At 40.1% G+C, this 26,490-nt stretch overlaps 1 protein-coding gene across 5 annotated transcripts in view; it reads right to left on the bottom strand.

Moving 5' to 3' along the window:
- The window catches only part of LOC128706599 (uncharacterized), a 482,754-nt gene that overhangs the window by 433,556 nt on the left and 22,708 nt on the right, over positions 1-26,490 (bottom strand). For all 5 annotated transcript variants that reach the window (XM_070090188.1, XM_070090200.1, XM_070090197.1 and 2 more), the window contains exon 3: positions 1,312-1,427. In XM_070090188.1, the coding sequence (XP_069946289.1) occupies positions 1,312-1,427 (116 nt within the window). The remainder of the gene's footprint in view (positions 1-1,311; positions 1,428-26,490) is intronic.

Raw genomic sequence — 26,490 nt, 5'->3', positions numbered from 1 at the left:
TTGGTTTTAGCACTGGAAATGGCTTGAAACTGAGCTCAAAGTAGCAGAAATGTTAAATTTTTGCCGATATTCAAGAGTAAACAAACGACCTCACACGTCTAATACACACGTCAGCTGGTGGGTCTAATATACATTCACAAATATGGTGATGATATTTATACAATTATTACAGTATTGAATAACAGTAAATCTTTTATTTTTTGGTGTGAATAAAAATTCATTATGTGATTAAAAAATCAAAATGGAATTTATTTGTAAAGCCTCAAAACATAACTAATGAACAGAGGAAATGTTAGTTTAGTGCCAGGAATGCCTACATTGTTCATTCTGGACCCTATTTTGAAATTGGAATATTTTGAACTTTGTGTTAAATTGGCCAAATTAACAATTTCCGATCACTTTATTTTGTAGTTGAAACAGTTGACTTGGCGATTTCTTGTGCTCAATCAATAGAATAGAAGTAATACTAGTGAAATAGCTAAGAATTTGGTTGATTGGAATAATGTAATTGGCCTAAAATGGGAGTCAAAGTCGGCAAAATCGCCGATTCGTAAAAATCGCTGACTCATCAAAATTCGCGAGAGCATAATTTCGTCAATTTTCCACCAAATTTCGTACTTTTTGTTTTATTACCTTCACAAAAAGATTCTCTACGATTTCATAAGAAAAAATAACAATTTTTTTTTTTTTAAATTCTTGGACACTGGTGCATGACTCCAGATTTGGGCCTTGGACCCTGAAAGGGTTAAAAATAGGAGAGGAGAGTTATTAAATGGAGAGTCAGAGGTATCGGGAAGATTAAGGGAATATTCTGAAGAATTGTTAAATTTTGATAAAGATAGGGAAGCTGTGATTTTGTGTATAGGGCAAGGAGGAATACCATATTATAGCAGGAGGAACCAGTTGTAAGTGTGGGGGAAGTGCGTGGGGCAGTGGGTAGAATGAAATGGGGTAAAGCAGCAGTGCATGATGGGATAAAGATAGAAATGTTAAAAGCAGGTGGGGATATAGTTTTGGAGTTGTTAGTAGAAGAGGGTAAGGTACCTAGGGACTGGCAGAGAGCATGCATAGTTCCTTTGTAAAAAGGCAAAGAAGACAAAAGAGAGTGTAAAAATTATAGGGGAATAAGTCTGTTAGAGTCCATGCACATTGTAAGAGGTGACTATAATGCCGGGACGGCTAGTAACCCCTTCTCTTGTCACCATTACTGAAGTTACAAAAACAAAACTGTGGTTTTCTTTTTGGGCCACACTGCTTCAGTGGGATACGGCCGGTTTGTTGAAAGAAGAAGACTTCTTTTCTTTGACTTACAGGCGAGAAGTTCGGAGATGTCGTCTGGAAGACCTTATTTCCTCTTCTGGCTCATTCATTATGGCGACCTCTGGAGGTGGACGATGCTGAATGCCCTCAGCCTCGTCCCTCTCAGCCTGTAATTGACAAATTACTGTAGAGGAAGGAAGTTGTTGGATTAACAAAACACCTTGACCTATTTGAGTTTGCAATGGGTGATATTTATCTCTCAGCCCCACTTCTTGACTTTTAAATGACTTGCAATATAGTCTTTTATCTATTATGAATCCCAGTGTCCTCTTGTTTGCTTTTGATATTCTACTTCTTTATGATTCTTACCCTCAAGAAATATTTTATGATAGCTCTGTAGCTCACTGAGGTACAATTTTCAACCTTCCTGCCTTTTTATCATGATAAAGAGCTAATAATGTCTCCCGTCTATATCCAAAATTAGTTTTTTATCATGATCATATTCACTATTTCTTTGCTCCATCAGTGGCACATGACTTAGTTCTCATTTAATTTCTGCTATCAGGTCATTAATATACACTAGAAATAATATGGTGTCCAATGCTGATCCTTCTCTAACTTTAGCAGACCCTCCTTATCCTGAAACTTTATTCCTTTTCATAATTTTTGTGCTTGATATTGTTAAGTATTCCTTTATCCATGCTAATCCCCTTCCTTTTAACCCAGCTTGCTTTTCCAGTTGCTGACAAACTTCTTTCTATATGGCACTATAGCCAAAGCTTTCTTACTGCCTAAGAATATGCAGTCCATTCACCCTTTCCTTGTCTAATATTCATTAGTCTATCATCAACAGGAAATAATCTTCCATCTCAGAATCTGTGCTGATGTTTTGTGAGGAACTGATTGTACTTCTAGAGTGTGTTTAAAACAACTCTGCTGAAAAACTGCATCAAAGTCCTAATTGCACAGGAAAAAAAATGACCAATCATGAGCCCCAGAAGTTTGAAAACATAAGCTGGGAGGTGGTGCACAAAGGCTAATAACCCAAAATCACCTTTCAATTAAGCACTCCCATGAATTTAACCCTTTTACTATCTAGATCCCCAAAATTAACATTGCTCTGTGCAATTAAAAAAAAAACTTCCTTCTGGTTATGAAACCAGAAGTATGAAATTTGATAGAAAACTTAAGGAATTACACAAGCACAAAATTGGGGGGGGGGGGGGGGGGGTGGGTGCAGTTTGCACATTGGTGATGTTAAGCCAATTATGTTGCTCCCGGCAACTAAATTCTTAACTATTTCGCTAGCATGTCTTCCATTCTATTGACTGAGCACAAGAAACCACCCATTCAACTATTTCAACAGCTCTATAAAGTGCACAGAAATCAGGTCTATTCTGTATTACACTTGCCTTCCCTTTTGAGTTCTTAATCACACAAAAATTGATTTACTCTATTATTCAAAAATTAAAACAACCAGGAATGACTGGTTATGGTTTATGGTGAGCAATGGGTTTATGTGGTGAGTGCACTACATAAAAAAATCTTGTCCCATGCTGTGCACGATGGGAAAGAAAATTGACCATGAATCTGGTTTAAAATAGAGACTTGGCAGTGTATTTTTAGATGGTTTTTAATTTATATTCTCAGTTTCTTGGTATCAATTGACAGGATGGAGGATATATTATAGAAACAGATTTGATTTTGATTAGTTTCAGGACTGAAAGTAGCTTGAAATCGAGCTCGAAGGAGCCGAAATGTTTGACTTTTGCTGATATTCTAGGACACACACTGTCACTTATCTAATATACGTATACTGGTCAGACTAATATGTGTTCACGAATGTGCTGATACTATTTATACAATTATTACAAATGCAGTAGTGTACATACTGGTCAAAAAACGTTATCTATGGAGGCAAAGAAGGGAATGTATGAAAGTATAGTAGTACCAACACTCTTATATGGATGTGAAGCTTGGGTAGTAAATGCAGCAGCGAAGAGACAGTTGGAGGCAGTGGAGATGTCCTGTCTAAGGACAATGTGTGGTGTAAATATTATGCAGAAAATTCGGAGTGTGGAAATTAGGAGAAGGTGTGGAGTTAATAAAAGCATTAGTCAGAGGGCAGAAGAGGGGTTGTTCAGGTGGTTTGATCATTTAGACAAAATGGATCAAAGTAGAATGACATGGAAAGCATATAAATCTATAGCGGAAGGAAGGAGGGGTAGGGGTCGTCCTCGAAAGGGTTGGAAAGAGGGGGTAATGGAGGTTTTGTGGGCTAGGGGCTTGGACTTCCAGCAAGCGTGCATGAGCGTGTTAGATAGGAGTGAATGGAGGCGAATGATACTTGGGACCTGACGATCTGTTGGAGTGTGAGCAGGGTAATATTTAGTGAAGGGATTCAGTGTTTACAGTGAAACATATAAGTGAACAGTATTTAGATAAGGCTAAAGAGGTCTTTGTGGCATTTATGGATTTGGAAAAGGCATATGACAGGGTGGATAGGGGGCCAATGTGGCAGATGTTGCAGGTGTATGGTGTAGGAGGTAGGTTACTGAAAGCAGTGAAGAGTTTTTACGAGGATAGTGAGGCACAAGTTAGAGTACATAGGAAAGAGGGAAATTATTTCCCAGTAAAAGTAGGCCTTAGACAAGGATGTGTGATGTCACCGTGGTTGTTTAATATATTTATAGATGGGGTTGTAAGAGAAGTAAATGCGAGGGTCTTGACAAAAGGCGTGGAGTTAAAAGATAAAGAATCACACAAAGTGGGAGTTGTCACAGTTGCTCTTTGCTGATGACACTGTGCTCTTGGGAGATTCTGAAGAGAAGTTGCAGAGATTGGTGGATGAATTTGGTAGGGTGTGCAAAAGAAGAAAATTAAAAGTGAATACAGGAAAGAGTAAGGTTATGAGGATAACAAAAATAATAGGTGATGAAAGATTGGATATCACATTGGAGGGAGAGAGTATGGAGGAAGTGAATGTATTCAGATATTTGGGAGTGGACGTGTCAGCGGATGGGTCTATGAAGGATGAGGTGAATCATAGAATTGATGAGGGGAAAAGGGTGAGTGGTGCACTTAGGAGTCTGTGGAGACAAAGAACTTTGTCCTTGGAGGCAAAGAGGGGAATGTATGAGAGTATAGTTTTACCAACACTCTTATATGGGTGTGAAGCATGGGTGATGAATGTTGCAGCGAGGAAAAGGCTGGAGGAAGTGGAGATGTCATGTTTGAGGGCAATGTGTGGTGTGAATATAATGCAGAGAATTCGTAGTTTGGAAGTTAGGAGGAGGTGCAGGATTACCAAAACTGTTGTCCAGAGGGCTGAGGAAGGGTTGTTGAGGTGGTTCGGACATGTAGAGAGAATGGAGCGAAACAGAATGACTTCAAGAGTGTATCAGTCTTGATACACTGCCTTGGTGGGAATCGGCCAGTGTGATAATAAAAAAAAAAAAAAATTCAGGGAAACCGGTTATGTTCATATAGTCGGACTTGATTCCTGGAAATGGGAAGTACAATGCCTGCACTTTAAAGGAGGGGTTTGGAATATTGGCAGTTTGGAGGGATATGTTGTGTATCTTTATATGTATATGCTTCTAAGCTGTTGTATTCTGAGCACCTCTGCAAAAGCAGTGATAATGTGAGTGTGGTGAAAGTGTTAAATGATGATGAAAGTCTTTTCTTTTTGGGGATTTTCTTTCTTTTTTGGGTCACCCTGCCTCGGTGGGAGACGGCCGACTTGTTGAGAAAAAAAAAAAAAAAAAAAAAAAAAAAAAAATTATATATATATATATATATATATATATATATATATATATATATATATATATATATATATATATATATATTTATTATCACACTGGCCGATTCCCACCAAGGCAGGGTGGCCCGAAAAAGAAAAACTTTCACCATCATTCACTCCATCACTGTCTTGCCAGAAGGGTGCTTTACACTACAGTTTTTAAACTGCAACATTAACACCCCTCCTTCAGAGTGCAGGCACTGTACTTCCCATCTCCAGGACTCAAGTCCGGCCTGCCGGTTTCCCTGAACCCCTTCATAAATGTTACTTTGCTCAAACTCCAACAGCACGTCAAGTATTAAAAACCATTTGTCTCCATTCACTCCTATCAAACACGCTCATGCATACCTGCTGGAAGTCCAAGCCCCTCGCGCACAAAACCTCCTTTACCCCCTCTCTCCAACCTTTCCTAGGCCGACCCCTACCCCGCCTTCCTTCCACTACAGACTGATACACTCTTGAAGTCATTCTGTTTCGCTCCATTCTCTCTACATGTCCGAACCACCTCAACAACCCTTCCTCAGCCCTCTGGACAACAGTTTTGGTAATCCCGCACCTCCTCCTAACTTCCAAACTACGAATTCTCTGCATTATATTCACACCACACATTGCCCTCAGACATGACATCTCCACTGCCTCCAGCCTTCTCCTCGCTGCAACATTCATCACCCATGCTTCACACCCATATAAGAGCGTTGGTAAAACTATACTCTCATACATTCCCCTCTTTGCCTCCAAGGACAAAGTTCTTTGTCTCCACAGACTCCTAAGTGCACCACTCACTCTTTTTCCCTCATCAATTCTATGATTCACCTCATCTTTCATAGACCCATCCGCTGACACGTCCACTCCCAAATATGTGAATACATTCACCTCCTCCATACTCTCTCCCTCCAATCTGATATTCAATCTTTCATCACCTAATCTTCTTGTTATCCTCATAACCTTACTCTTTCCTGTATTCACCTTTAATTTTCTTCTTTTGCACACCCTACCAAATTCATCCACCAATCTCTGCAACTTCTCTTCAGAATCTCCCAAGAGCACAGTGTCATCAGCAAAGAGCAGCTGTGACAACTCCCACTTTGTGTGTGATTCTTTATCTTTTAACTCCACGCCTCTTGTCAAGACCCTCGCATTTACTTCTCTTACAACCCCATCTATAAATATATTAAACAACCACGGTGACATCACACATCCTTGTCTAAAGCCTACTTTTACTGGGAAATAGTTTTGGAGTGGTTGGTGCAATTATTTAATAAATGTATGGAAGAGGGTAAGGTACCTAGGGATTGGCAGAGAGCATGCATAGTTCCTTTGTATAAAGGCAAAGGGGATAAAAGAGAGTCCAAAAATTATAGGGGGATAAGTCTGCTGAGTATACCTGGTAAAGTGTATGGTAGAGTTATTATTGAAAGAATTAAGAGTAAGACGGAGAATAGGATAGCAGATGAACAAGGAGGCTTTAGGAAAGGTAGGGGGTGTGTGGATCAGGTGTTTACAGTGAAACATATAAGTGAACAGAATTTAGATAAGGCTAAAGAGGTCTTTGTGGCATTTATGGATTTGGAAAAGGCGTATGACAGGGTGGATAGGGGGGCAATGTGGCAGATGTTGCAAGTGTATGGTGTAGGAGGTAGGTTACTGAAAGCAGTGAAGAGTTTTTACGAGGATAGTGAGGCTCAAGTTAGAGTATGTAGGAAAGAGGGAAATTATTTCCCAGTAAAAGTAGGCCTTAGACAAGGATGTGTGATGTCACCGTGGTTGTTTAATATATATATAGATGGGGTTGTAAGAGAAGTAAATGCGAGGGTCTTGACAAGAGGCGTGGAGTTAAAAGATAAAGAATCACACACAAAGTGGGAGTTGTCACAGCTGCTCTTTGCTGATGACACTGTGCTCTTGGGAGATTCTGAAGAGAAGTTGCAGAGATTGGTGGATGAATTTGGTAGGGTGTGCAAAAGAAGAAAATTAAAGGTGAATACAGGAAAGAGTAAGGTTATGAGGATAACAAAAAGATTACGTGATGAAAGATTGAATATCAGATTGGAGGGAGAGAGTATGGAGGAGGTGAATGTATTCAGATATTTGGGAGTGGACGTATCAGCGGATGGGTCTATGAAAGGTGAGGTGAATCATAGAATTGATGAGGGGAAAACAGTGAGTGGTGCACTTAGGAGTCTGTGGAGACAAAGAACTTTGTCCTTGGAGGCAAAGAGGGGAATGTATGAGAGTATAGTTTTACCAATGCTCTTATATGGGAGTGAAGCATGGGTGATGAATGTTGCAGCGAGGAGAAGGCTGGAGGCAGTGGAGATGTCATGTCTGAGGGCAATGTGTAGTGTGAATATAATGCAGAGAATTCGTAGTTTGGAAGTTAGGAGGAGTTGCGTTATTACCAAAACTGTTGTCCAGAGGGCTGAGGAAGGGTTGTTGAGGTGGTTCGGACATGTAGAGAGAATGGAGCAAAATAGAATGGCTTCAAGAGTGTATCAGTCTGTAGTGGAAGGAAGGCGGGGTAGGGGTCGGCCTAGGAAAGGTTGGAGAGAGGGGGTAAAGGAGGTTTTGTGTGCAAGGGGCTTGGACTTCCAGCAGGTATGCGTGAGCGTGTTTGATAGGAGTGAATGGAGACAAATGGTTTTTAATACTTGACGTGCTGTTGGAGTGTGAGCAAAGTAACATTTATGAAGGGGTTCAGGGAAACCGGCAGGCCGGACTTGAGTCCTGGAGATGGGAAGTACAGTGCCTGCACTCTGAAGGAGGGGTGTTAATGTTGCAGTTTAAAAACTGTAGTGTAAAGCACCCTTCTGGCAAGACAGTGATGGAGTGAATGATGGTGAAAGTTTTTTTTTTTCGGGCCACCCTGCCTCGGTGGGAATCGGCCAGTGTGATAATAATAAAAAATAATATTTAGTTGTAGTTACAGTTAGAGTAAGAGGTAGATGGGAAAAGAGGAAAATGGCAACAAAAAGTAAGAAGGAGGTGAAAGTGTATAAACTGAGGGAGGAGGAAGTTCGAGTGACATAAGCAACTACTGGGAGAAAGGTGGACTGGTGCAAGTATGAGTAGTGGGGGGGTTGAAGAGGGTTGGAATAGTTTTAAAAATGCAGTATTAGAATGTGGGGCAGAAGTTTGTGGTTATAGGAGGGTGGGGGCAGGAGGAAAGAGGAGTGATTGGTGGAATGATGAAGTAAAGGGAGTGACAAAAGAGAAAAAATTAGCTTATGAGAAGTTTTTACAAAGCAGAAGTGTTATAAGAAGAGTAGAGTATATGGAGTAAAGAAATGTGAAGAGAGTGGCGAGAGAGTGCAAAAGGAAAGCAGATGATAGAGTGGGAGAGGCACTGTCAAGAAATTTTTAAGAAAATAAGAAAAAATTTTGGAGTGAGTTAAACAAGTTAAGAAAGCCTAGGGAACAAATGGATTTGTCAGTTAAAAACAGAGTAGAGGAGTTAGTAGATGGGGAGAAGGAGGTTTTGGATAGATGGCGAGAATATTTTGAGGAACTTTTAAATATCGACAAAGAAAGGGAGGCGATAATTTCATGCACTGGCCAAGGAGGTATACCATCTTTTAGGAGTGAAGAACAGGATGCGAGTGTGGGGGAGGTGCATGAGGCATTACATAGAATGAAAGGGGGTAAAGCAGCTGGAACTGACGGGATCATGACAGAAATGTTAAAAGCAGTTGGTATTTTTGTTTATTAAATGTATGAAAGAGGAGAAGGTACCTAGGGATTGGCGAAGAGCATGTATAGTCCCTTTATATTACGGGAAGGGGGACAAAAGAAGATTGTAAAAATTATAGAGGAATAAGTTTACTGAGTATACCAGGAAAAGTGTATGGTATGGTTATAATTGAAGACAGAATGTAGGATTGTGGATGAGCAAGGTTTTAGGGTGGGTAGGGGATGTGTACATCAAGTGTTTACATTGAAGCATATATGTGAACAGTATTTAGATAAAGGTAGGGAACTTTTTATTGCATTTATGGATTTAGAAGAGGCATATGATAGTGGATAGGGGAGCAATGTGGCAGATGTTGCAAGTATATGGAATAGGTGATAAGTTACTAAATGCTGTAAAGAGTTTTTATGAGGATAGTGAGGCTCAGGTTAGGGTGTGTAGAAGAGAGGGAGACTATTTCCAAGTAAAAGTAGGTCTTAGACAGAGATGTGTAATGTCACCATGGTTGCTTAATATATTAATACATGGGGTTGTAAAAGAAGTAAATGCTAGGGTGTTCAGGAGAGGGGTGGGATTAAATTATGGGGAATCAAATACAAAATGGGAAGTGACACAGTTGCTTTTTCCTGATGATACTGTGCTTATGGAAGATTCTAAAGAAAAATTGCAAAGGTTAGTGGGCGAGTTTGGGATTGTGAGTAAAGGTAGGAAGTTGAAAGTGAACATAGAAAATAGTAAGGTGATGAGGGTATCAAATGATTTAGATAAAAAAAATTAGATATCAAATTGGGGAGGAGTATGGAAGAAGTGAATGTTTTCAAATATTTGGGAGTTGATGTGTTGGCGGATGGATGTATGAAATATGAGGTTAATCATAGAATTGATGAGGAAAAAAAGGTGAGTGGTACGTTGAGGTACATGTGGAGACAAAACACGTTATCTATGGAGGCAAGGAAGGGAATGTATGAAAGAATAGTAGTACCAACACTCTTATATGGGTGTGAAGCTTGGGTTGTGAATGCAGCAGCGAGGAGGCGGTTGGAGGCAGTGGAGATGTCCTGTCTAAGGGTAATGTGTGGTGTAAATATTATGCAGAAAATTTGGAGTGTGGAAATTAGGAGGTGTGGAGTTAATAAAAAATATTAGTCAGAGGGCTGAAGAGGGATTATTGAGGTGGTTTAGTCATTTAGAGAGAATGGATCAAAGTAGAATGACATAGAGAGCATTTAAATCTGTAGGGGAAGGAAGGCAGGGTAGGGGTTGTCCTTAGAAAGGTTGGAAGGAAGGGGTAAGGGAGGTTTTGTGGGCGAGGGGCTTGGACTTCCAGCAGGCGTGCGTGAGCGTGTTCGAAAGGAGTGAATGGAGAAGAATGGTATTTGGGACCTGACAATCTGTTGGGGTGTGAGCAGGGTAATATTTAGTGAAGAGATTCAGGGAAACTGGTTATTTTTATATAGCCGGACTTGAGTCCTGGAAATGGGAAGTACAATGCCTGCACTCTAAAGGAGGAGTTCAGGATATTGGCAGTTTGGAGGGGTATATTGTGCATCTTTATATGTATATACTTCTAAACTGTTGTATTCTGGGCACCTCTGCAAAAACAGTGATTATGTGTGAGTGAGGTGAAAGAGTTGAATGATGATGAAAGTATTTTCTTTTTGGGGATTTTCTTTCTTTTTTTTGGGTCACCCTGCCTTGGTGGGAGATGGCCGACTTGTTAAAAAAAAAAAAATTATATAAAGGAACTATACATGCTCTCTGCCAATCCCTAAGTACCTTCCTCTTCTTCATACATTTATTAAACAAAAATACCAACCACTGCAACAATTATCCCCCCTGGTTTTAACATTTCTGTCATGATCCCGTCAGTTCCACTTGCTTTACCCCCCTTCATTTTACATAATGCCTCACATACCTCCCCCACACTCACATCCTGCTTTCCTTCACTACTAAAAGATGTTATACCTTCCTGGCCAGTGCATGAAATTGCCATCTCCCATTCTTCATCAACATTTAAAAGTTCCTCAAAATAGCCATCTACCCAATACACCCAGCCACCCATCTACTAACTCCCCTACTCTGTTTTTAACTGACAAATCCATTCGTTCCCTAGGCTTTCTTAACTTGTTTATCTCACTCCAAAATTTTTTCTTATTTTCATCAAAGATTTCTTGACAGTGGCTCTCCCACTCTATCATCTGCTCTTCTTTTGAACACTCTCACAATTCTCTTCACCTTTCTTTTACTCTCCATATACTTTGCTCTTCTTATAACACTTCAGCTTTGTAAAAATCTCTTATAAGCGACCTGCTTCTCTTTTATCACACCCTTAACTTCATCATTCGACCAATCACTCCTCTTTCCTCCTGCACCCACCCTCCTATAGCCACAAACTTCTGTCCTACATTCTAATACTGCATTTTTTAAAACTATTCCAACCCTCTTCAACCCCTTCACTACTAATACTTGCACTAGCCCATTTTTCTGCCAAGCGTTGCTTATATCTCACCCTAACTTCCTCCTCCCTTAGTTTATACACTGTCACATCTCCCTTACTTCTTGTTGCCATTTTCCTTTTGTCCCATCTACCTCTTTTTCTAAATGTAGCTACAACTAAATAATGATCAGATATATCAGTTGCTCCTCTAAAAACATGTACGCCCTGAAGCCTACCCATCAACCTTTTATCCACCAATACATAATCTAACAAACTACTTTAATTACATGCTATATCATACCTTATATATTTATTTATCCTCTTTTTCATAAAATATGTATTACTTATTATCAAACCTCTTTCTACACATTACTCAATTACCCCTTCCAGGGTTTCGGCTGTACTAGTATGGCTTACGTGCCAGGGTCCTTGACATACTAGTACTCGTAAATTCTAGGGCCTTCAAATCTAGTGAGAGAAAGCTGCTAGGCATACATATGAAAGAATGAGTCTATGTGGTCAGTGTGCGTGGTATAAAAAAAACCCTGCAGCACACAGTGCGTAATGAGAAAAAAAAACTTTGACCGAGTTTTGGGATTAAAACAGTGACTTTGCACTGTATTTTCGAATGGTATTTATTGTTGTATTCTAGTTTTCCTGGTCTCATTTGATAGAATGGAAGACATATTACAGAAATTGAGATAATTTTGATTGGTTTTACAATGAAAAGTACCTTGAAATTGAGCTCAAAGTAGCAGAAATGTTCGATTTTTACCAAAGTTCAAAAGTAAACAAATCATGCTAAGCGTCCAGTAACACGTCCACTGGTGAGTCTAATATTCTTTCACAAGTGCGTCAATATTATTTATACCATTTCTACACTAATGCAGTAGTCTGCATAACAGTAAATCTTTTATTTTTTGTGAGAATAAAAATTCAAAATGGAGAACGAAAGAATGTAAGAGGGGCGTGGGGACGTGACTAATGAACAGAGTAAATGTTATTTTAGTGTCAGGAATGTCTTTGTTTATTCTGGACCCTATTAGGAAATTGGCATCTTCTGAAATTTGTGTGAAATTGGCAAAATTGCTAAATTCTGTCCACTGTATTGGATAGTTGAAATCAGTAAATGGGTGGTTTCTTGTACTCATTCGATAGAAAAAATGGAGTTCTAGCTAAATAGGTATAATTTTTGTCGACTAGTACATTGGAATTGGCCGAAAATAGGGCTCAAAGTGGGCAAAATTGATGATGCGTAAACATCGTCGAGACCACTAACTTCGTGAGAGCATAATTCCTTAAGTTTTCCATCAAATTTCATACTTTTGGTGTCATTATGATTGGGAAAAGTTTCCCTATCTTTTTTTTTTGAAATTTGGGGGACCCTGAGAACAAGTCTCTGAGAGGGCCTGTGGACTCTGAAACGGTTAAAGGCTCCCCATTGTGATTTACCCCTGGCCCCCCAAATTTACCTACTACTCCCTCCATAGCATTTTTACCCACTTTAGCATTGAAATCCCCAACCACAATTACTCTCACACTTGGTTCAAAACTCCCCATGCACTCATTCAACATTTCCCAAAATCTCTCTCTCTCCTCTACACTTCTCTCTTACCCAGGTGCATAAATGCTTAATATACCTCACTTTTCACATCCAACTCTTATTTTACTCCACATAATCCTTGAATTAGCAAGGGGCTAGTAACCCCAACCCCTGTGGGAGAAGGGATTACTTGCCCGTATCCCACTGGCCTCAGCGGGATACAGCCAGTTTGATGAAAGAAAGAAGAATCCTTGAATTAATACATTTATATTCCCTCTTTACCTTCCCGGCAGCGGCAGCAGCGACTTCCAAGCTCCGTACTTTTCTCCAACTATCAGAGCTACCAATGCTCCTATGATGACCTAGTTACAAGCAAAACTGCACTACCCAACGTAGCACCCAGAATGACCAAAGATTACCAACAGTGAAACCTACAAATCGAAAATAATAGAGATCAAAGGAAGACTGCCCACAAACCGAAGGCAACACCCCGCTGCCAGCCGAACAACGTAACCCTAAGCTTTGTATAACTACAACTTTTTTTTTTTTTTTTTTTTCAACAAGTCAGTCGTCTCCCACCGAGGCAGGGTGACCCAAAAAAGAAAGAAAATCCCCAAAAAGAAAATACTTTCATCATCATTCAACACTTTCACCACACTCACACATTATCACTGCTTTTGCAGAGGTGCTCAGAATACAACAGTTTAGAAGCATATATGTATAAAGATACACAACATATCCCTCCAAACTGCCAATATCCCAAACCCCTCCTTTAAAGTGCAGGCATTGTACTTCCCATTTCCAGGACTCAAGTCCGACTATATGAAAATAACCGGTTTCCCTGAATCCCTTCAATAATATTACCCTGCTCACACTCCAACAGATCGTCAGGTCCCAAGTATCATTCGTCTCCATTCACTCCTATCTAACACGCTCATGCACGCTTGCTGGAAGTCCAAGCCCCTCGCCCACAAAACCTCCTTTACCCCCTCTTTCCAACCCTTTCGAGGACGACCCCTACCCCTCTTTCCTTCCCCTATAGATTTATATGCTTTCCATGTCATTCTACTTTGATCCATTCTCTCTAAATGACCAAACCACCTCAACAACCCCTCTTCTGCCCTCTGACTAATGCTTTTATTAACTCCACAACTTCTCCTAATTTCGACACTCCGAATATTCTGCATAATATTTACACCACACATTGCCCTTAGACAGGACATCTCCACTGCCTCCAACCGTCTCCTCGCTGCTGCATTTACCACCCAAGCTTCACATCCATATAAGAGTGTTGGTACTACTATACTTTCATACATTCCCTTCTTTGCCTCCATAGATAACGTTTTTTGACTCCACATATACCTCAACGCACCACTCACCTTTTTTCCCTCATCAATTCTATGATTAACCTCATCCTTCATAAATCCATCCGCCGACACATCAACTCCCAAGTATCTTAAAACATTCACTTCTTCCATACTCCTCCTCCCCAATTTGATATCCAATTTTTCTTTATCTAAATCATTTGATACTCTCATCACCTTACTCTATTCTATGTTCACTTTCAACTTTCTACCTTTACACATATTCTCAAACTCATCCACTAACCTTTGCAATTTTTCTTTAGAATCTCCCATAAGCACAGAATCATCTGCAAAAAGTAACTGTGTCAATTCCCATTTTGAATTTGATTCCCCATAATTTAATCCCACCCCTCTCCTGAACACCCTAGCATTTACTTCTTTTACAACCCCATCTATAAATATATTAAACAACCATGGTGACATTACACATCCCTGTCTAAGACCTACTTTTACCGGGAAGTATTCTCCCTCTCTTCTACACACCCTAACCTGAGCCTCACTATCCTCATAAAAGCTCTTTACAGCATTTAATAACTTACCACCTATTCCATAAACTTGCAACATCTGCCACATTGCTCCTCTATCCACTCTATCATATGCCTTTTCTAAATCCATAAATGCAATAAAAACTTCCCTACCTTTATCTAAATACTGTTCACATATATGCTTCAATGTAAACACTTGATCTACACATCCCCTACCAACTCTGAAGCCTCCTTGCTCATCCGCAATTCTACATTCTGTCTTACCTCTAATTCTTTCAATTATAACTCTACTGTATACTTTTCCTGGTATACTCAGTAAACTTATTCCTCTATAATTTTTACAATCTCTTTTGTCCCCTTTCCCTTTATATAAGGGGACTATACATGCTCTCCGCCAATCCCTAGGTACCTTCCCCTCTTTCATACATTTATTAAACAAAAGTACCAACCACTCCAACACTATATCCCCCCCTGCTTTTAACATTTCTGTCATGATCCCATCAGTTCCAGCTACTTTACCCCCTTTCATTCTACGTAATGCCTCACGTACCTCCACCACACTTACATTCTGCTCTTCTTCACTCCTAAAAGATGGTATACCTCCCTGGCCAGTGCATGAAATTACCGCCTCCCTTTCTTCCTTAACATTTAAAAGTTCCTCAAAATATTCTCGCCATCTACCTAATACCTCCCTCTCCCCATCTACTAACTCCCCTACTCTGTTTTTAACTGACAAATCCATACTTTCCCTAGGCTTTCTTAACTTGTTTAACTCACTCGAAAAATTTTTCTTATTTTCATTAAAATTTCTTGACAGTGCCTCTCCCACTCTTTCATCTGCTCTCCTTTTGCACTCTCTCACCACTCTCTTCACCTTTCTTTTACTCTCCATATACTCTGCTCTTCTTATAACACTTCTGCTTTGTAAAAACCTCTCGTAAGCTTTCTTTTTCTCTTTTATCACACCCTTTACTTCATCATTCCACCAATCACTCCTCTTTCCTCCTGCCCCCACCCTCCTATAACCACAAACTTCTGCCCCACATTCTAATACTGCGTTTTTAAAACTATTCCAACCCTCTTCAACCCCCCCACTACTCATCTTTGCACTAGCCCACCTTTCTGCCAATAGTCGCTTATATCTCACCCGAACTTCCTCCTCCCTTAGTTTATACACTTTAACCTCCCTCTTACTTGTTGTTGCCACCATCCTCTTTTCCCATCTACCTCTTACTCTAACTGTAGCTACAACTAAATAATGATCTGACATATCAGTTGCCCCTCTATAAACATGTACATCCTGGAGCCTACCCATCAACCTTTTATCCACCAATACATAATCTAACAAACTACTTTCATTACGTGCTACATCATACCTTGTATATTTATTTATCCTCTTTTTCATAAAATATGTATTACTTATTACCAAATTTCTTTCTACACATAGCTCAATTAAAGGCTCCCCATTTACATTTACCCCTGGCACCCCAAATTTACCTACTACTCCCTCCACAACATTTTTACCCACTTCAGCATTGAAATCCCCAACCACCATTACTCTCACACTTGATTCAAAACTCCCCACACATTCACTCAACATTTCCCAGAATCTCTCTCTCTCCTCTACACTTCTTTCTTCTCCAGGTGCATACACGCTTACTATAACCCACTTTTCACATCCAATCTTTATTTTACTCAACATAATCCTTGAATTTATGCATTTGTAGTCCCTCTTTTCCTGCCATAGCTTATCCTTCAACATCATTGCTACTCCTTCTTTAGCTCTAACTCTATTTGAAACCCCTGACCTAATCCCATTTATTCCTCTCCATTGAAACTCTCCCACCCCCTTCAGCTTTGTTTCACTTAAAGCCAGGACATCCAGTTTCTTCTCATTCATAACATCCACAATCATCTCTTTCTTATCATTTGCACAACATCCACGCACATTCAGACTTCCCACTTTGACAATTTTCTTCTTCTTATTCTTTTTAGTAATCTTTACAGGAAAAGGGGTTACTAGCCCATTGTTCCCGGCATTTTAGTTGACTTTTACAACACGCATGGCTTACGGAGGAAAGATTCTTATTCCACTTCTTAACTACAACAATTCCTGTAGTATTATGAGGCACAATCTAAGAGGAAACAGCACCAAGGCCAGCAAGAAAACACCGAAAAATCAACTATTCAACAAGTGAAGCCAGGAGGACGCCGGCCCAGCAACCACCCCACTCACCACCACTCAAGGCCACACCACAACAATAACAACAAACATGGCTGCCACAAGCCCATCCTCCACTCTCTTCCCCGGATTCAACCTACCAAGTAGTCTCTCTGGTATGACCAACGATCCAGATACCCTAAAGACATGCATCTCCAACTTAGTTATTGAAAATATGAATCTTCGAGAGACGCTAACAAAACAAGACACCAGGATGACACAACTCGAGAACAAAATCCTCAGTCTTGAACAAAAGTTATCAACACCAGCAATGACTAACTGTGACAAGACCATCCAAACAGTCATAGATAGCCATTATTATTTTTTTTTATTATCACACCGGCCGATTCCCACCAAGGCAGGGTGGCCCGAAAAAGAAAAACTTTCACCATCATTCACTCCATCACTGTCTTGCCAAAAGGGTGCTTTACACTACAGTTTTTAAACTGCAACATTAACACCCCTCCTTCAGAGAGCAGGCACTGTACTTCCCATCTCTAGGACTCAAGTCTGGCCTGCCGGTTTCCCTGAACCCCTTCATAAATGTTACTTTGCTCACACTCCAACAGCACGTCAAGTATTAAAAACCATTTGTCTCCATTCACTCCTATCAAACACGCTCACGCATGCCTGCTGGAAGTCCAAGCCACTCACACACAAAACCTCCTTTACCCCCTCCCTCCAACCTTTCCTAGGCCGACCCCTACCCCGCCTTCCTTCCACTACAGACTGATACACTCTTGAAGTCACTCTGTTTCGCTCCATTCTCTCTACATGTCCGAACCACCTCAACAACCCTTCCTCAGCCCTCTGGACAACAGTTTTGGTAATCCCGCACCTCCTCCTAACTTCCAAACTACGAATTCTCTGCATTATATTCACACCACACATTGCCCTCAGACATGACATCTCCACTGCCTCCAGCCTTCTCCTCACTGCAACATTCATCACCCATGCTTCACACCCATATAAGAGCGCTGGTAAAACTATACTTTCATACATTCCCCTCTTTGCCTCCAAGGACAAAGTTCTTTGTCTCCACAGACTCCTAAGTGCACCACTCACTCTTTTCCCCTCATCAATTCTATGATTCACCTCATCTTTCATAGACCCATCTGCTGACACTTCCACTCCCAAATATCTGAATACATTCACCTCCTCCATACTCTCTCCCTCCAATCTGATATTCAATCTTTCATTACCTAATCATTTTGTTATCCTCATAACCATACTCTTTCCTGTATTCACCTTTAATTTTCTTCTTTTGCACACCCTACCAAATTCATCCACCAATCTCTGCAACTTCTCTTCAGAATCTCCCAAGAGCACAGTGTCATCAGCAAAGAGCAGCTGTGACAACTCCCACTTTGTGTGTGATTCTTTATCTTTTAACTCCACGCCTCTTGCCAAGACCCTCGCATTTACTTCTCTTACAACCCCATCTATAAATATATTAAACAACCACGGTGACATCACACATCCTTGTCTAAGGCCTACTTTTACTGGGAAATAATTTCCCTCTTTCGTACATACTCTAACTTGAGCCTCACCATCCTCGTAAAAACTCTTCACTGCTTTCAGTAAACTACCTCCTACACCATACACTTGCAACATCTGCCACATTGCCCCCCTATCCACCCTGTCATACGCCTTTTCCAAATCCATAAATGCCACAAAGACCTCTTTGGCCTTATGTAAATACTGTTCACTTATATGTTTCACTGTAAACACCTGGTCCACACACCCACTACCTTTCCTAAAGCCTCCTTGTTCATCTGCTATCCTATTCTCTGTCTTACTCTTAATTCTTTCAATAATAACTCTACCATACACTTTACCATGTATACTCAGCAGACTTATCCCCCTATAATTTTTGCACTCTCTTTTATCCCCTTTGCCTTTATACAAAGGAAGTATGCATGCTCTCTGCCAATCCCTAGGTACTTTACCCTCTTCCATACATTTATTAAATAATTGCACCAACCACTCCAAAACTATATCCCCACCTGCTTTTAACATTTCTATCTTTATCCCATCAATCCCGGCTGCCTTACCCCCTTTCATTTTACCTACTGCCTCACGAGCTTCCCCCACACTCACAACTGGCTCTTCCTCACTCCTACAAGATGTTATTCCTCCTTGCCCTATACACGAAATCACAGCTTCCCTATCTTCATCAACATTTAACAATTCCTCAAAATATTCCCTCCATCTTCCCAATACCTCTAACTCTCCATTTAATAACTCTCCTCTCCTATTTTTAACTGACAAATCCATTTGTTCTCTAGGCTTTCTTAACTTGTTAATCTCACTCCAAAACTTTTTCTTATTTTCAACAAAATTTGTTGATAACATCTCACCCACTCTCTCATTTGCTCTCTTTTTACATTGCTTCACCACTCTCTTAACCTCTCTCTTTTTCTCCATATACTCTTCCCTCCTTGCATCACTTCTACTTTGTAAAAACTTCTCATATGCTGACTTTTTCTCCCTTACTACTCTCTTTACATCATCATTCCACCAATTGCTACTCTTCCCTCCTGCACCCACTTTCCTGTAACCACAAACTTCTGCTGAACACTAACACTACATTTTTAAACCTACCCCATACCTCTTCGACCCCATTGCCTATGCTCTCATTAGCCAATCTATCCTCCAATAGCTGTTTATATCTTACCCTAACTGCCTCCTCTTTTAGTTTATAAACCTTCACCTCTCTCTTCCCTGATGCTTCTATTCTCCTTGTATCCCATCTACCATACCCAACAAATAATATCTCTTAATACAAAGGTTGAAGAAGCAGTAAAAGAATGGAAGAACAACTTAGATAACCAGTTCAGTGACTACTTTGCTCTCCAAGAAGATAAAACTGAACAAGATAAACTATCGGATGCAGTAATAGTTAACAGTCCACTTTTTCCCAGTGATATGAACCAAACAAACAGTAAAGAAATTACTCTGCAGATCATAAAGGACCAAACAAGTGTTATTGTACCAGAGTCTGAAATAAAAGAAGCCAGGTTACTAGGATCCCATGGTAGAAAAAGTGTTATGCTTAGATTCCACTCACATGACAGGAAAAAAGACTTAATTATTGCATCTATTAAAGTAAAGAAAGAGGTATACATAAACGAGTGTCTTACCAAAAAACGTCAGAACCTCCTGTATAGAGTCAGAAAACTTAAGCGGGAGAATAACGACACAATACACCAATGCTTCACACGGGATGGGAAAATTCTTGTTAGGAAAACAAATGTAGGTCAACTGTACACAATCACGAACGAGAATGATCTATCACGATTTCTCAGGGATACTAATCTTACAGAGAATAACTAAACAATGTCCAACTTAAAAAGCCTACGTAGTGTAGTGTATGTTTTGCTCCATTATTGTTCAAATTTCATTGTACAATCTCTTAGTAATTAAATAATCAACTACCTCATTTTGTGATTTTACTAGTAAGCATAAGTCACCTTATGTAATTTTCTTATTTACTATTGTTTGCTTAAACATTAGCTGAATTGATACTTTCTGTTCATATTACTACCTCATATTTTTTTAAATACTATCAATTGATATTACTTACTAAAATTAATAATTATCATTTATACTATAATTTCAATTTACTCTTAATATTTTTGACATTTAATAACCATTACTTGTCTAATTACCTTTACCTGTTTTAATACCACATTTACTATCTTAGAGTACTCTTAATTACCTTGTACTGGAGTTTACCTGGAGAGAGTTCCGGGGGTCAACGCCCCCGCGGCCCGGTCTGTGACCAGGCCTCCTGGTGGATCAGAGCCTGATCAACCAGGCTGTTGCTGCTGGCTGCACGCAAACCAACGTATGAGCCACAGCCCGGCTGATCAGGAACTGACTTTAGGTGCTTGTCCAGTGCCAGCTTGAAGACTGCCAGGGGTCTGTTGGTAATCCCCCTTGTGTGTGCTGGGAGGCAGTTGAACAGTCTCGGGCCCCTGACACTTATTGTATGGTCTCTTAACGTGCTAGTGACACCCCTGCTTTTCATTGGGGGGATGGTGCATCGTCTGCCAAGTCTTTTGCTTTCGTAGTGAGTGATTTTCGTGTGCAAGTTCGGTACTAGTCCCTCTAGGATTTTCCAGGTGTATATAATCATGTATCTCTCCCTCCTGCGTTCCAGGGAATACAGGTTTAGGAACCTCAAGCGCTCCCAATAATTGAGGTGTTTTATCTCCGTTATACGCGCTGTGAAAGTTCTCTGTACATTTTCTAGGTCGGCAATTTCACCTGCCTTGAAAGGTGCTGTTAGTGTGCAGCAATATTCCAGCCTAGATAGAACAAGTGACCTGAAGAGTGTCATCATGGGCTTGGCCTCCCTAGTTTTGAAGGTTCTCATTATCCATCCTGTCATTTTTCTAGCAGATGCGATTGATACAATGTTATGGTCCTTGAAGGTGAGATCCTCCGACATGATCACTCCCAGGTCTTTGACGTTGGTGTTTCGCTCTATTTTGTGGCCAGAATTTGTTTTGTACTCTGATGAAGATTTAATTTCCTCATGTTTACCATATCTGAGTAATTGAAATTTCTCATTATTGAACTTCATATTGTTTTCTGCAGCCCACTGAAAGATTTGGTTGATGTCCGCCTGGAGCTTTGCAGTGTCTGCAATGGAAGACACTGTCATGCAGATTCGGGTGTCATCTGCAAAGGAAGACACGGTGCTGTGGCTGACATCCTTGTCTATGTCGGATATGAGGATGAGGAACAAGATGGGAGCGAGTACTGTGCCTTGTGGAACAGAGCTTTTCACCGTAGCTGCCTCAGACTTTACTCTGTTGACGACTACTCTCTGTGTTCTGTTAGTGAGGAAATTATAGATCCATCGACCGACTTTTCCTGTTATTCCTTTAGCACGCATTTTGTGCGCTATTACACCATGGTCACACTTGTCGAAGGCTTTTGCAAAGTCTGTATCTATTACATCTGCATTCTTTTTGCCTTCTAGTGCATTTAGGACCTTGTCGTAGTGATCCAATAGTTGAGACAGACAGGAGCGACCTGTTCTAAACCCATGTTGCCCTGGGTTGTGTAACTGATGGGTTTCTAGATGGGTGGTGATCTTGCTTCTTAGGACCCTTTCAAAGATTTTTATGATATGGGATGTTAGTGCTATTGGTCTGTAGTTCTTTGCTGTTGCTTTACTGCCCCCTTTGTGGAGTGGGGCTATGTCTGTTGTTTTTAGTAACTGTGGGACGACCCCCGTGTCCATGCTCCCTCTCCATAGGATGGAAAAGGCTCGTGATAGGGGCTTCTTGCAGTTCTTGATGAACACAGAGTTCCATGAGTCTGGCCCTGGGGCAGAGTGCATGGGCATGTCATTTATCGCCTGTTCGAAGTCATTTGGCGTCAGGATAACATCGGATAGGCTTGTGTTAATCAAATTTTGTGGCTCTCTCATAAAAAATTCATTTTGATCTTCGACTCTCAGTCTGGTTAGCGGCTTGCTAAAAACTGAGTCATATTGGGACTTGAGTAGCTCACTCATTTCCTTGCTGTCATCTGTGTAGGACCCATCTTGTTTAAGTAGGGGCCCAATACTGGACGTTGTTCTCGATTTTGATTTGGCATAGGAGAAGAAATACTTTGGGTTTCTTTCGATTTCATTTATGGCTTTTAGTTCTTCCCGCGATTCCTGACTCCTAAAGGATTCTTTTAGCTTACGTTCGATGCTTGCTATTTCTCTGACCAGTGTCTCCCTACGCATTTCAGATATATTGACCCCTTTTAGCCGCTCTGTTATTCTTTTCCGTCGCCTGTAAAGGAAGCGCCTGTCTCTTTCTATTTTACATCTACTCCTCCTTTTTCTTAGAGGAATAAGCCTTGTGCATACATCGAGTGCCACCGAGTTAATCTGTTCTAGGCATAAGTTGGGGTCTGTGTTGCTTAGTATATCTTCCCAGCTTATATCGGTTAGGACTTGGTTTACTTGGTCCTACTTTATGTTTTTGTTATTGAAGTTGAATTTGGTGAATGCTCCCTCGTGACTAATCTCATTATGTCGGTCTGGGGCTCCGCGCATACATGATTGAACCTCAATTATGTTGTGATCTGAGTATATTGTTTTTGATATGGTGACATTTCTTATCAGATCATCATTGTTAGTGAAGATGAGGTCTAGTGTATTCTCCAGTCTAGTAGGCTCTATTATTTGCTGGTTTAAATTGAATTTTGTGCAGAGATTTAAAAGCTCGTGTGAGTGTGAGTTTTCATCAGAGCTGCCTCTTGGTGTTATTACTGCAACAATATTATTTGCTATATTCCTCCATTTTAGGTGCCTTAAGTTGAAATCCCCCAGGAGCAAGATGTTGGGTGCAGGAGCTGGAAGATTTTCCAGACAGTGGTCAATTTTTAACAGCTGTTCCTGGAATTGCTGGGATGTTGCATCCGGAGGCTTGTAGACTACCACAATGACTAGGTTTTGGTTCTCGACCTTTACTGCTAAAACTTCCACTACATCATTTGAGGCATTTAGCAGTTTTGTGCAAACAAGTGACTCTGCAATGTAGAGGCCAATCCCCCCCCTTTTGCCTGTTCACTCTGTCACATCTGTATAGGTTGTAACCTGGGATCCATATTTCGTTGTCCAAGTGATCCTTTATGTGGGTCTCAGTGAAAGCCGCGAACACTGCCTTTGCCTCTGCAAGCAGTCCACGGATGAAAGGTATTTTGTTGTTTGTTGCTGGCTTTAGACCCTGTATATTTGCCAAGAAGAATGTTATCGGACTGGTGGTATTGTTGGTACTGGGGGGGGATTTTTTTTCCGGCATTAGTATCTGTATCTGTTGGTTTGGAGTGGAGGCCATCGACTGTGGTTCCACTCCAGGAATGACTGGATTTGGTGTACGATTTCTGCCATTTCCTGCCAGTTTTTTTTCCTTCCTGGCACTAAAAAATCTCTCCCTCTTGAGTTGCTGTGGCTACCTAGGTTTTCCCATGTCCTGGATGTTTTGTATCTTTTTGTCCCCTTTAGATGGTATGCCTGGCAATTTAAGTTATAGCACAGTCTTTCCTGTACTGAAGAGGTACACAGTTCAGGGTGAAAAAGCTTACAGGAAGGGAGTTTGCATTTTCCTGTTGTCATATGGGCATGGCATTTTCTAGGGTGGTCATAATTGCACGTCCCATCTGTTTTTCCAGATTTCCCATGCCAGCAGATACCGAGTGCATAGTATGTGCACAGGCTTGGTTTCCGTTTGCCTTGGGTTTCTGTGACTGTATTCCCTGTTGGTGCATGTTTCCCTGTCTTACTTCTATCCTCCCTAGCACCAACAATGGAGCTCCCACCAGTTGTTTTTGGTAATATATCCTCACTATTGCTAGTGGGGTCCTCTTGTTTGCTATTTCCTGTGGTATTTCTAGTTTGCAATATTGGTTTTATCTTATCTTTGACTACACTTGTTTCCCTACTATGGCTCCTGTCCCCTATGAGGTCATTTATATGTATTCCTTCCTGCGTAGAATTCCCGACTACCTGGACAAAATCTCCAGCTTCACCATTACTGTCTCCCAGGACAGCATCTCCAGCTTCACCATTACTGTCTCCCAGGACAGCATCTCCAGCTTCACCATTACTGTCTCCCAGGACAGCACCTCCAGCTTCACCATTACTGTCTCCCAGGACAGCACCTCCAGCTTCACCATTACTGTCTCCCAGGACAGCACTATCAGCCCCACATTTACTGACTACCAGGACATCATCTCCAGCCTTACAGTTTCTGACTACATGGCCAGTATCAAGGGCAGTACCATTCAGCCCAGACTTTTTATGTTCCCATCTGTTGTAGAAAGCTTCCAGGTTTTCTATGAAAGCAGCTTTGATGTTGACCTCTTTTAATACCCTTGTGATTTTAGTCCACAGATTTATCTCATTTGGGCATACCCAAAAACACTTCCCTGTTTTAATACTGCTTGTAGCTAGTTCTTGGATATCTGCACAAGGGGCGTGACACCAATTTCCACAAAAATGACAATTTATGCATGTGGAAGCCCGTTTGTTTGACTGACCACAGACTACACACAGCTTCATAATGATGTGAATGGTTGATTTACTGCAATTCTACTAGCAACCTCTTGAATATTCTATTAATAACCTCCTTAAATGAAGCTCTAGCTATTTGTATTTCTGTTTCTAACTGTTTTTGTATATTGGACAGCTTACCATGCACGTTCCTGGTATATATTTAATGTTTGTGTTTATAAGGGCGCCTACAACCCCATCCGTTTACAGTCTGCTTTATTGTCCAACGAAACCGTTTGAAACCTCTAGTATAACTACCAGTGCAACATTGAATGAAATAAACATTACTTTTTCACTTTTTTTGTAATCATTATTACTTACTAAAATTTTATTAAACACCATATTTACTACCAGTCAATTTTACTTTTGTACATTAAACATTATTTTATACTTCCCATAACATTTTGTTGCCAAATTTTCAAGTTTGTATATTCAACTCCAACCTTTATATTATCCTTTATACCTGTGTACCTGTCTACCATCTTACTATCAAATTATAACCAAGACATTACCATTGTTATTTTTTACTATTATTCTTTTGGTACTTTAATTGTGAATTTTATTTTGTCAATTTAAATCTAGTTATACTCTTGATCTTGTCAACAACCTATACCAGACTCTAGTGCAATTGCAAGTACCATTTCAATTTGAATTTTTATATTATAAGTTTATATTATAAATCCTACTCTAAGATTGTTATCATATCTTAGTGACTATATTGTGTGTGCAATTAGTGTATATTTCAATTATATTATTGTTCAAGGCCCTTAACTATCTTTTGCTAACTAGTACCAACTACCTCATATATCTTTTTTTTTTTCTACTTTTTTTTTATTCTTTTGCTACCTTAACTTGTATATTTTATCTTGTCAATTTAAATCTAGTTATACTCTAATTCTTGTAAACAACTTATATAACACCTTAGTGCAATTACAACTGAGAGACTTGTGCCTTTTTTATATTATTAGATTAAACTCAGTTGTACTATAGTCAATACCAAATTCATTATATTAGACCATATTGCAATTACTAGTGAGAGACTGGTGCTATTTTTAATTTGTATTTTTATATTATTAGATTAAATCTAGTTGTACTATAGTTCATTCTAGCTCAAAACATAGACTCCACAAAAGTCATTATATTAGACCTTAGTGCAATTACAAGTGAGAGACTTGTTCTATTTTAAATTTGTATTTTTATATTACTAGTTTATACCTAGTTGTACTTTAGTTCATTCCAGCACAACACATAGACAACATCAACTTCATTATGTGTAGTACTGACTATACTCTATATGACCAAAATACTCTAGCTATATACTTATCCAAGCTTCCCACCACTACAGATATCAGTACTAGAACTCAACACATAACTCAGGATATAAATAACCATAATTTAAACCTAGATGATTGATCACGTTGACCCTGATCTAAACCTCCATAATCTGACACCCAATCAAAACCTATTGGAAAGTAACTGCCTTTATTACACAGCATCACAAGCCAGCACTATCCTAAACAATGCTAAAAGCCTATCAGTAGTTAACTATAACATCAGGTCCTTAAGCAAACACTATGATGACCTCCTGGCACTCCTTGAATCACTAAAGACACCCTTCTCCTGCA

This window comes from Cherax quadricarinatus, chromosome 3 (assembly GCF_038502225.1).
Source record: "Cherax quadricarinatus isolate ZL_2023a chromosome 3, ASM3850222v1, whole genome shotgun sequence".
NCBI classification, from domain to species: Eukaryota; Metazoa; Arthropoda; class Malacostraca; order Decapoda; family Parastacidae; genus Cherax; species Cherax quadricarinatus.
This window is presented reverse-complemented; position numbering and strand designations above follow the sequence as displayed.